The 12,563-nt window shown below is 41.0% G+C and overlaps 1 protein-coding gene across 5 annotated transcripts in view; it reads left to right on the top strand.

Annotated features, from left to right (window-relative positions):
- The window catches only part of LOC125452394 (regulating synaptic membrane exocytosis protein 1-like), a 596,477-nt gene that overhangs the window by 468,289 nt on the left and 115,625 nt on the right, over window positions 1–12,563 (top strand). For all 5 annotated transcript variants that reach the window (XM_059645492.1, XM_059645491.1, XM_059645490.1 and 2 more), the window contains one exon: window positions 3,972–4,144. In XM_059645492.1, coding sequence (XP_059501475.1) covers window positions 3,972–4,144 — 173 coding nt within the window. The remainder of the gene's footprint in view (window positions 1–3,971; window positions 4,145–12,563) is intronic.

Here is a 12,563-nt window from a genome sequence, read left to right as displayed (position 1 = left end):
ACCAGGGGGCACAGTTAATAATAAGGGACTTTCCATTTTAGACAAAGATGAGAATGATTTTCTTAGCTTTGGAAAGGCAGTTTTTGGCAAATGGCTGCTCCTCCGATTCCTTATGTTCTTTCACAAAAACAAATTGCTGGAGAAACTCAGCATGTTTGGCAGTATCTATTGAGAGAAAGCAAGATTTACATTTCAGATCCAGTGACTTCCTTCAGAACTGGGAGTAGCTAGGCAAAGGCTGAAGACTGGGAATATATTTGGTTGGAGGGACAGCGGTAGGGTGCAAAGGAGTAAGCAAATAGGTAGAGACAGAGAAATACAGTTAGCTAGACAAAGGGATAGATAATGGTAAGCTCGGGAGAAAGAAATGTGATAACGGGGATCATAAGTTTGTGGAAGTTGGCTGGCTGCGCTTAAAGGAGCCCATGTGAGGACAGGATCTGGGTGTAGAGGTGTTCAAAGGACATGAAAGAAGGTGTTCTGACCTAGTGTTCCAGGTGTTCTAGGTCAAGTCAGCATGTGGAGGGAGTAAGTAATGGGTATTCTAAAAGGCATTACATTGGACAAGTCCCCAGGTCCAGATGGGATGAATCCCAGGTTTCAGAGGGAAGCAAGAGAGGAAATAGCTGTGGTCTTAACAGGTATCTTTGCAGCATCCTTGAGCACAGGTAAGGCCTTGGAGGACTGGAGAATTGCTTGTGTTGTCCCCTTGTTTAAGAAGGGTCGCAAGGATAATCCAAGAAATTATAGACCGGTGAGCCTGACGTCAGTGGTGGGGAAGCTGCTGGAGAAGATACTGAGGGATAAGATCTATTTACATTTGGAAGAAAATGGGTTTATTAGTGATAGGCAGCATGGTTTTGTGCAGGGAAGGTCATGTCTTACGAAGTTGATAGAATTCTTTGAGGAAGTGACAAAGTTGATGGATGAGGGAAGGGCTGTGGATGTCATATACATGGACTTCAGTAAGGCGTTTGATAAGGTTCCCCATGGTAGGCTGATGGAGAAAGTGAAGTCGCATGGGGTCCAGAGTGTACTAGCTAGATGGTTAGAGAACTGGCTGGGCAACAGGAGACAGAGAGTTGTAGTGGAAGGGAGTTTCACAAAATGGAAAACTGTGACCAGTGGTGTTCCAAAGGGATCCGTGTTGGGACCACGGTTGTTTGTGATATACATAAATTATCTGTAAGAATGTATAGATGGTCTGATTAGCAAATTTGCAGATGACACTAAGATTGGTGGAGTGGCAGATAGTGAAGTGGTCTGTTGGAGAATGCAGCAGAATATAGATAGATTTGAGAGTTGGGCGGAGAAATGGCAGATGGAGTTCAATCCAGGTAAATGTGAGGTGATGCATTTTGGAAGATCCAATTTAAGACCGAACTATACTGTAAATAGAAAATCCCCAGGGAAAATTTGATGCACAGAGAAATCTGGGTATTCAGGTCCATTTTACCCTGAGGTGACAACGCAGATCAGTAGAGTGGTCAAGAAGGCATACGGCCTGTTGTCATTCATCGGACAGGCTATTGAGTACAAGAGTTGGCAGGTCATGTTACAGTTGTATAGGACTTTGGTTTGACCATATTTGGAATACTGCGTACAGTTCTGGTGGCCAAATTACCAAAAGGATGTAGATGTTTTGGAGAGGGTGCAGAGGATGTTCACCAGGATGTTGACTGGTATAGAGGGCGCTAGCTATGGAGAGAGCTTGAGTCGATTATGATTATTTACATTAGAAGGTTGAGGGGGGTCCTAATTGAGGTCTACAAAATCATGAGAGGTATAGACAGGGTGGATAGCAAGAAGCTTTTTCCCAGTGTGGGGGACTCAGTTATTAGGGATAACGAATTCAAGGTGAGGGGCGAAAAGTTTAAGGGAGATATGCGTGGAAAGTTCTTTACGCAGAGGGTGGTGGGTGCCTGGAACGTGTTGCCAGCGGAGGTGGTAGACACAGACACGGTAGTGTCTTTTAAGACGTATTTGGACAGGCACATGGATGGGCAGGGAGCAAAGGGATACAGACCTTAGAAAATAGATGACACATTTAGATAGAGGATCTGGATCTGCGCAGGCTTGGAGGGCCAAAGGGCCTGTTCCTGTGCTGTAATTTTCTTTGTTCTTTAAAATTATTGAACTCTGTCGAGCCTTAAAGGCTGCAGGGTTCCCACATGGACTCCCTCTGGAGTCCAACTCCATGTATTGCTTCCTCCTTCCATCCTCTTACCCCCCAACTTCTTCAGTGTAATGTATCCGCCTTTTCCCACTTATTATTAGTTCTGAAAACAGGTCACTGGATCCAAAATGTTAATTCACCTTTCTTTCCTCAGAAGGTACCAGTCATGGTATCAATTTATCAATTTCAGTTTTTGTTTCAGACTTTGTGGTGATTGGGACCAGGTTCACCTTGTTAACAATGAGGTTCTTGATTGGTGTTGTTAACCTGGGCCAATCAGTAAAGCCTTTAGTTCTCATTTGCTTGCAATGAGGATACTGACCACTGGTCTAAAAAAAAAACGCAGCAAAGAACAAAGAAAATTACAGCACAGGAACAGGCCCTTCGGCCCTCCAAGCCTGCGCTGATTGAGATCCTCTGTCTAAATGTGTCATCTATTTTCTAAGGGTCAGTATCTCTTTGCTCCCTGCCCATCCATGTACCTGTCCAAATACATTTTAAAAGATGCTATCGTGTCTGTGTCTACCACCTCTGCTGGCAATGCATTCCAGGCACCCACCACCCTCTGCATAAAAAGCTTTCCATGCACATCCCATAAACTTTCCCCCTCTCACTTTGAACTCATGACCCCCAGTAATTGAGTCCCTCACTCTGGGAAAAAGCTTCTTGCTATCCACCTTGTCTATACCCCTCATGATTTTGTAGACCTCCATCAGGTCCCCCCTCAATTTCCGTCTTTCTAATGAAAATAATCCTAATCTACTCAACCTCTCTTCATAGCTAGCGCCCTCCATTCCAGGCAACATCTTGGTGAACCTCCTCTGCACCCTCTCCAAAGCATCCACATCCTTTGGTAATGTGGTGACCAGAACTGTACGCAGTACTCTAAATGTGGCTGAACCAAAGTCTTATACAGCTGTAACATGACCTCCCAACTCTTGTACTCAATACCCCGTCTGATGAAGGAAAGCATGCCGTATGCCTTCTTGACCACCGTATTGACCTGCGTTGCCACCTTCTGGGAACAATGGACCTGAATACCCAGATCTCTCTGTGCATCAATTTTCCCCAGGACTTTTCCATTTACTGTACAGTTAAGGAATAAGTAATTGTAGATAACAAGCGAGGAACATGCCAGGTTCTTAGAGTTGTCTGAAGGGGGAAGCAAAAGTCAAGTTTAAACACTGCTGAAAAGAGAGGCATAAATTGACACTTTTCATTTTTCACTCATCAGGACAAACACAAGAATGCCAGATTTCAAACCATCGCAACAATTTGTACAATGGAAGATAATGCAGCTTTTTGGTCAGCAAGTGAACTCTAATTGCCTGAGGCATTGCTGTGGAGTTAACACAAGAAACTAGGATAGATTCCAATAAGTTCCTGGGTAATTCAGAAAGACATAATGATTTAGCACATTTCCTTTAGTTTGCAGAAAATCTTGATGTGATTGGGTTTGTGGAGAATGTGTAAATGTTGCAAGCTCAGTGCTTAATCTTAAACTGGTTTTTCACGTATTTATTGGCAGACTCTGGATGCTTCAGTGACTGCTCTCTGATCACAGAATCAAATCTAACAGTAGAGATTTTGTTTAGCATTCTGCAAGTGTCAGCTGGTTGAATATAGCTGGTACTCTGCCTCTTACGAACAAGTGGAAATCACGTTGATTTGAGCAGCCAATCATTTAGATGTATGGCTATGTACACATCACACAAGTACTGAAGTCCATGAGTGACATTGTTCGTTAGTGCGGATATTAAAATTAATAATGATCTCTTACCTTCCTCACTTCTAGCATCTACTGTACAAGGATCAGAACAAAAGCATTGATAATATTTCAATAAAATCATCAGACAGTGATGCCAGTGATGTCTCAGCCATCTCCCGAACCAGCAGTGCCTCACGCCTCAGCAGCACAAGCTACATGTCTGTACAATCAGAGCGGCCGAGGGGCAGTCGCAAAATCAGGTGAGTTTTACCTCTAGGCAATGTATAACGCAGTTTCTGTAACTTTATATTTCATACGCAGTAGTATTATACATCTCATTTATTTGATGTTGCTGCTGGGTTTGCTGGAGGTTTTTTCACCTGAACAATGTTATATTTCGTTGTTCAGCGGCATTTCAATATTGTGCCAATGGTTGAATGTTTCCTTTTCATTTCATATTGATATATGGGGATCCTTTTTGAACATTTCCTTGATTTTGCATCATGTGTAGTGTTTTCACAGGCTTTAAGCTGTGTTTCAACTTATTGGCTTTTCTTTTGGGGATAAAGTTAACAATGTACAATCTATAAAGGGCAAGTAGAAGAAGCTGTGTTATTATCAACCAGTGAAGTGAGTTGTTTATCACATTCTGCTCAATTAGTTAGGTTCCAGTTAGGTTGTTTTGATTTTATTTTACATGCTGTGTTTGTGAAGTAGGTTGAAATCCTTAGAAAATAGCAGCGATGTTGCAAATAAAAAGAAAGATGAAGATATCACGGGGGTTAGTAGAAGAGGGAAAGAGATATGGGGCATACTGAAAGGAAGCCAGAAAAAGGATATCTAAGAAGGAGACAACATTCAGTTTCTGGTGACTTGAGGTAAAGCTCAGCTGCTTGTTCCTTGATATCTCCCATAGTTACTTCAAAGCAATGCCCTGCATCCCCCTGTTTAGTCATTCCCAATCTCCCTAGATGCTTTGTATTCTATTGCAGCAGGCTCGTTCATTTTATCTCACTTAGCAGATTTCAGAAGTATAAGCTTTGGCACAGTAATAATTGTGAACTTAAATAAACCCAAAGCAGAAATTTGATAATTTAAGTACAAGACTGATTTTAATATATTCTGGTGTGAATAATTGTGAAGGAACAGATTGAACCAACTAAAGCTTCTTTTGATGTTTCAGTTACAAAGCATAGCCAGGGAAAGACAGGCTTGTCCAAGTTCTTGTCACGAGGGAAAGGCTTGGGCTACTCAAAGAAGTTAGGTTTAATTATCACAAACCAAAGATTTCTCTCAGGTGGCGCAGACTCCAAACTGATCTCCGCACACTTCATAGCAAAATGGGGGTCAGAAGCAGTTGCCTTTCAGACAAGTTTTTTTGTCCTCTCCAAACTTGTTTTTTGGATTTCTTTTGGAGAAGGGAGAGGAAAGCTGAGTGTACATCTGGCTCATACACTCATCTTTCCCACACACTCTCTCCTCTTCCCCACCACCCTACCAACTCTGTCTGCCCCCCCACACACCCTGCCCCCTCAATACCTCTCACACCCGCTCCCTCACTCCCCACACCTACTTTCCTGTCACTCATTCAATCTCACATAAACTCTCCCAGTTTCTCCCATTTTCTCTCAACACTCACTTATTCTATTCTTCTATCACTTGAATTCTCTTTATCACTGACGAGCGTGAAATTGTATCTGTATAAAAGAAATTAGGAATAGTAAAGTCAAAAAACACTGATGGTGGTATTTCATAGATCCCCTCTGCAGTTGACCAGGGTACTAAACAAGGAAATATTGGAGCTTCGTAACAAGGACAATTTTGTAGAGTATTTCAATCTTCCTGTAGACAGAGCCAAAACAAATTGGCAAATGAAGTCTGGAAGGTGATTTATAAAATACTTATGTGATAATCTCCCAAAAACTATTTCACATTTAGAGTGTAATGAGATTAATGAACAGTGATTTCATCAAAGATCCTCTGGCGTAAAGCATATCATTACACAGTGAATTCGGTATTAAGTTTAAAAGTGGCATATTCCACTGCCAAATAATATACTTGAAGTTTTAAGATCGAGGCATTACTTAAAAAGTTGCCAGCTCAGGGCTTTTGGGTGAATGGAGTTTGTCAAGTAAGTGAATTTGGACACTAGTGTACTTAAAAAAAAAGTGTGGATATTAAGATGAAAGGAGAGTTTGGTGCCAAACAGATCACACGTTTTAGGAGGGAGTTCCAAAATCATTGAGGACCCAGTGAGAAACAAAATGGGTACAAAGATCTTAGATAAAAAAGCACTTGACGAAGAAGACTAAATAGTTATATGTATAGAACTATATCGACAGCATCCTTGTGCAGGTACAATATTTCGGAAATCACATTCAGAAAGATTTATCATATTTTTAACGATGTCATTGTTGTCTGAATGTAGTTACTCTGAATATCTGTCAGTTGTTGCAGTCTCACTCCTGAGTCACATTGTTCTGGATTTAGGAGCTCTCACTCCAGGGATTGAATGCAAACGTCAACGCAAACACTGCAGTGAAGTGCTGAAGGAGTGATGCACTGTTGAATGTGCTGGAGTGTTGGATGCAACATTGTACTTATGCCCCAAGTGTCCACTCGGGTTAACAAAAAGAACATGACACTGCTTTGAAGAGGATCACGGTAGTTATCCCTGGTTGATTATTGATTAATTCTTACATTATCATCACAAAACAAATTAGCTGCTCATTTTCACTTTTCTGTTTGTGGGACCTGGCTGTGTCTAACTTGGCTAGTGCATAATTCCACAAAATACCAGTGACTAAACTTCAAAAGTACTTTCTTCATTCGAAAGCACTTCCAAACATTCAGTGGTCATGAAATGCCAGTGTTATTTTTCTTGTGTTTACTTTTTGTGAATAACAGTGTTCATCATGAAGGTTCACACCAAAGACTAAGTTATGAACTCTGTGGATACAGGTGTATTTTCCCTGACAACAGAAGTGACAGTGAGACCAAAGCTGTCACCTTTAGTGGCTGCAATGGCTTCAGTCATCTAGACCGTTTGTGCAGAGCACACCTCATCGATTAATTGGGATGTACATTCCTGCCATTCCAGAGACACTAACAGATGAGAAGTTTTGTTATTTCTGTACTCCCCTGTGGGCCTCCTGTTGTATGATCTTATAATGGTGGTTCTGCAGTCGCTGTAGCATCAGGCACTGTGCCTGTGTTGCATGTTGTCATGTGCTCGGATGTAACGAAGAATGAATAATGATCATGGCACCAGAGCTGGTGTTTGGTTGTTGCTGATGTATTTTATTGTTATGTCAGTAACCAATATAGAGTTCCTTATTTAGTTCCATTGCTAAAAAGAACAGAGCATTTTTGTTTTATTTGTTCAAGTCAGGCTTTTGTTGGCCATTCATAATTACCTCGAGGGAAGTTGACTAATCCACATTGCAGGGGCCAGGAGTCACATGTAACATAGAAACATAGAAACTTGGAGCAGGAGTAGGCCATTCAACCCTTTGAACCTGCTGTGCCCTTCAATAAGATCATAGCAAGTCCTATATCACAATACAATATTCCTGTTTCTTTCCGTATCCCTGATGCCTTTAATTGTAGAAAACAATTATCCATCCTTTTCTTAAGTATACTCAGTGACCCGGCCTCCACAGCTTCTGTGGTACCAAATTCCACACGTTGACCATCCGTGGAGTGAAGAAATTTTTCCTCATCTCAGTCCTAAATAGCCTGCCTGTATCCTGAGACTGAAATGCTTGGCTATAGGCTCCCCAGCCAATGCAAACATCATTCCTACATCCAGAAGGTCCAGCTCTGTTAGAATTTTATACATTTCAATCAGATCCCCTGTCATCTTTTTAAACTCTGGTGAATACAGGCACAGTCGAACCAATCCCTTGCTATAGGACACTCCTGCCATTTCTGGTATCAGCTTAGTGAACCTTTGTTGCACTTGTTCTATGCCAAGTATACCCGTCCTTAGGTAGGGAGAACAAAACTGTACGTACTACTCCAGGTGTGACTTACCAAAGCCCTGTACAACTGCAGTAAGACATCCCTAATTCTGAACTCAAATCCTCTTACAATGAAGACAATGAATTGCTCTGGAGTCACATGTAAGCTCAACCATATGAGGATGTCAGATTTTCAACCCTGAAGGACATTTTTGAACCAGATGGGTTTTTCTAACAATGGGCAATGCTTTCATGGTCATCAGTAGATACTTAATTCCAGATTTTTAAAATTGGATTCAAATTCCACCACCTGCTATGTCATCATTGACTGAGTAATAGTCCAGTAAAATCCCACTAGGCCATTGTCTTCCCTCCACTTAATCATTTCTCATTGCGCAACACCCAGTCCAAAACAGCGTGTTCTTTAGTTAGTTCCTCACCGTATTGTTATAAAAATCCAAGTCATATGCACTGCAAGAAATTCTGGTCCACTTTATTATTCTTGTTTGATTGTCTAAATGTCTGTGTGGATTAACCTTTGCTGCTTGGGTCTGCAGTCTCCTGTTTAATGCCTTCCCTTTACATTTTCACTGTTTGGGAGCCTTTGGACAACCTCCCATGCCAACATTTCCTGCAACTTGCTGTTTCTTATCTTAATGCTTACAGATTCCACAGATTTCTGAGCCAGTGTCCTTTGCTTCTATTATACTCATTTTTACTTTGCTAAAAAAAACCTCATCTTCTTTTCCTATTGTATGCCATTCTTAAATATTGCATATCCCTGTATGTTCAATTCCCATCCTTGATCACTGTTTAGCTATGTCCCTGTAATTGCAACAATTACATAACTACTTGTATCTATTTGCATTGTTCATTCATTTACCTTACTGTAAATGCTCTACGCATTATAATACAATGCCTTTCAACTTGTTCTTTTAATCTTGTTATTTATCATTTTATTTGTACTATAGCCCTAATTGTTTGTCGCCCTCGCTTTTTCTGCTTTCCACTTTCGCTTCTTAATTTTCTGCATTTCATTTCGATCCTTATTTCCCCCTTCACTGTCTCTGTGCTCAGGTTCCTATCTCTCTGCTACCTGCCATTCATGCTTGAAAACCCCTTGACGACACTGGCAAACAACCATCCCCCCATAAATGTGATCAAGTACAGAGGTGTAATTTTAAATACCTGACATACAAACATTTCCTGTATTTACAAACTGTTGATTTTCATTCTCCCGCATTGTGTTTCAACTTGCATATAAATCAACTTATGAATTGACCCCACAGCAGAACCCGTTTGCAACCCAGGGACACTTCATACTGATTAAGCTACGAAACTTCCACACTCCAAAAACACTCACTAAGGTCCAATGTTGAACTCCCTACCTTATTTCGTTTATCCTAATGGACTGCAGCAATTTGATTAGTTGACCAAGTAGAAGTACTCATCTGACCCTACTCCACATGCTTTCTAATTTTAAACTGTTTGAAGACACACCCTACAAAACCTATCCCACCCACAACAGTACAACTCACTGAATTAACTACTCTCCACTTATGCTGTTTAATATCAAGTTCCTCCCAGTTTACTTCACAGCAGAGCTGACTATAGGAAGGATTAGATTAGATTAGATCCCCTACAGTGTGGAAACAGGCCCTTCGGCCCAACAAGTCCACACTACCCCTTGGAGCATCCCACCCAGACTCATCCCCCTATTTGCCACACACCCCTGAACACCACGGGCAATTTAGCATGGCCAATCCACCTAGCCTGCACATCTTTGGACTGTGGGAGGAAACCGGAGCACCTGGAGGAAACCCACGCAGACACAGGGAGAATGTGCAAACTCCGCACAGACAGTTACCCAAGGCTGGAATTGAACCTGCGTTCTGGTGCTGTGAGGCTGCAGTGAGCCACAATGCGGCCCTCATGTATAGTGCCGATATAGTAAATATAAGCTTCTAGAAAATGTAAATTATCAGATACGGTTATAGTAAATCTAGGATTATAATAAGTGCATGGTAAGGTTCTGTCAAACATAACGCAAGGTGAGAGTAAGTTTTGGTGATGGCCATATTAAAGAAGTTTAAGGTAAGTTTGCGAATGTCACCAACATGCGTCTTGTCAGCCTAGGTTTGAACGATTGGTGAATTATTTCCCGGATGTGGAAGCATTGGAAAGGGTGTAGAGGAAATTTACCAGAATGTTGTCTGGTATGGAGACAAGGCCTTATGAGGAAATGATGAGGGACTTGAGGCTGTTTTCGTTAGACAGAAGGAGGTTAAGAGGTGACTTAATGGAGACATACAAGATGATCAGAGGATTAGATAGGGTGGACAGTGAGAGTCTTTTACCTCAGATGGTGATGGCTAGCACGAGGGGAGTTTTAAATTGAGGGGTGATGGATATAGGACAGATGTCAGTGGTAGATTCTTTACTCAGAGAGTAGTAAGAGCGTGGAATGCCCTGCCTGCAACAGTAGTAGATTCGCCAACTTTAAGGACATTTAAGTGGTCATTAGATAAACATATGGATGATAATGGAATAGTGTAGGTTAGATGGGCTTCAGATTGGTTTCACAGGTCAGTGCAACATCGAGGGCCGAAAGGCCTTTACTGCGCTGTAATGTTCTATGCTGTATTCTCTTTTCACTCCAGACTCAGTCAAGATGGTGCATTTATTTCCCTAAAGAACATGAGTGAACCACAAATATTTCATATCAATCAACAATGGTTACCATTAGACCAGCATTCTGTCCAAGATTTTTATTGAATTTGAATTTCATCATCTGCCATTGTGGGATTTGAACCCTTTTCATGGGAACGTAAAAACATTATCAGAAGATCATGGATTATTATTCCAGTGATGTTACCACTTTGCCACTGCATTCCATCTTGAGAGCATCAGAAGTTGTAGTGGCTGGATTTCCATCTGACTTTCTAGAATAGACTCACCCCTAACATATCGTTATGCAGCTCAGTGTCTTATTTTGTTTGAAAATAGCCTTGAGAAAAGCTTGGGATATTTTAATCCGTAAAAGATGCTATGTAAGTGAAAGTTATTGTTGCAATTGACACCAGAGAGACATTTAATCATTGGTAATAGATTGCAGTGAGGTGAGAACATGCTCCCCTCCCAGCTGATGCCCACAGATAAGTACACCCTGTGCCCTTTCCCCTAACAAGTTGCAACTCATCCGCATGAATTTTTCAGCATGGGCTCAAACACTCACTATGCTGCAATATGTCTCTCATTTCTGTGGGGAGGTTGGACAAAACCTGCTAATATAAGCATAATTTTGAGGAGGTTAACTAGATTTCTGTGAGTATGGATTATCCCTTCAAATAAGGGCGGCACAGTGGCTCAGTGCTTAGCACTTCTGCTTCAAAGCACTAGGAACCCAGGTTTGACCCACAGTCCAAAGATGAGCAGGTTAGGTGTATTGGCCGTGCTAAATTGCCTGTAGTACCAGAAATGTGCAGGTTGGGTAGATTAGGCATGGGAAATGTGGGGTTATAGGGATAGATCGGGGTGAAATGCTTTTCAGAGAGTTGGTGTGGGAACTTGATGGGCCAAGTGATCTGTTTCTACACTGTAGGGATTCTATGAAAGCCTCATTAATTCTTTCAAAATGACATTTAATTGCCATCATACAGCCAGTTCAAATTGGTTTTGTTGTATTAATTTTGCTTGCATCTAAGTATGTTTTTCATTCATTTTGCTTTAAGCTTCATGTTTGAAACATTTCCCTTTACCTGCATTAATCCTTTTGTGTTGGTCACACGTGAGTTAATTTTCCTGTCTGTATTATTTGGATTTTCTTTTACTTCTGCTTCTCTCCCCTGTTTTGTGTTTTAGTTCATCATTCATTCGTGAGATTCTGTGTCTCAGCTGTATGAATGGGGAGGATGAGGAAGAACAGAAATCTAAAGTTAAGCCTATGAATCCCAAAAACCTGACTAACCAACACACCATAGTTACAGACCCAGGACCACTGCCTAAAACCATTGAGAAGGAGGCAGACGATCACTCGACCTGTGACACGGAAACATTGGTTCCTGGTACAGTCTTAGACAGAGTCAGAAATGTTGAAACTGTCAGCATCACAAGTACAATTATTGAAAAGACAACAAAAAGTACCTAAACTGTTTTAAAATCATTCTTTGTATCTACAGTTTCATATTGAGATTTAAATTGCATAATAAAGAATGAGTTTCTTCAAAAAATTCTGAAAGTTTGTTTATGTGCCAAATTTGAGGCTAATGAGACATTGAAAGATACATTGTCATCTACTAAGGGTTCACTAACAATGCCCAATGCACAACTAAATGATTTTTGAGATAATGACATTATTGTGATATCACTTCCATTTCTTGCTAGAAAATTGTATCTGCTCATGAACAGTCCACTGAAGCAAATCACACTGTAAATGCAGAAATGAGAGGGTGCAGAATAGGGCTAAAAGCTATTCAGAATTTCCAGCCCATTCTTTAGGGAACACTGTTCCTATATAAACATATATCTACCAAATACAGTAAGTGTCCCTTTAAATAGTGTTAGCGTTTTCCTTCAAGGGACATGTTTTAGATTATCTTTCCAGAAATCTTCCCAAAGTACATTAATGTGACATTTTCTTCAGACTTGCTTTTAGGCAGCTCAGTGGCTAATTGAACAGCACCACTGCCTCCACAGTGCTAGAGACCCAAGTTTGATT

The sequence above is a fragment of the Stegostoma tigrinum genome, chromosome 4 (genome assembly GCF_030684315.1).
Source record: "Stegostoma tigrinum isolate sSteTig4 chromosome 4, sSteTig4.hap1, whole genome shotgun sequence".
In the NCBI taxonomy this organism is placed as follows: Eukaryota; Metazoa; Chordata; class Chondrichthyes; order Orectolobiformes; family Stegostomatidae; genus Stegostoma; species Stegostoma tigrinum.
This window is presented reverse-complemented; position numbering and strand designations above follow the sequence as displayed.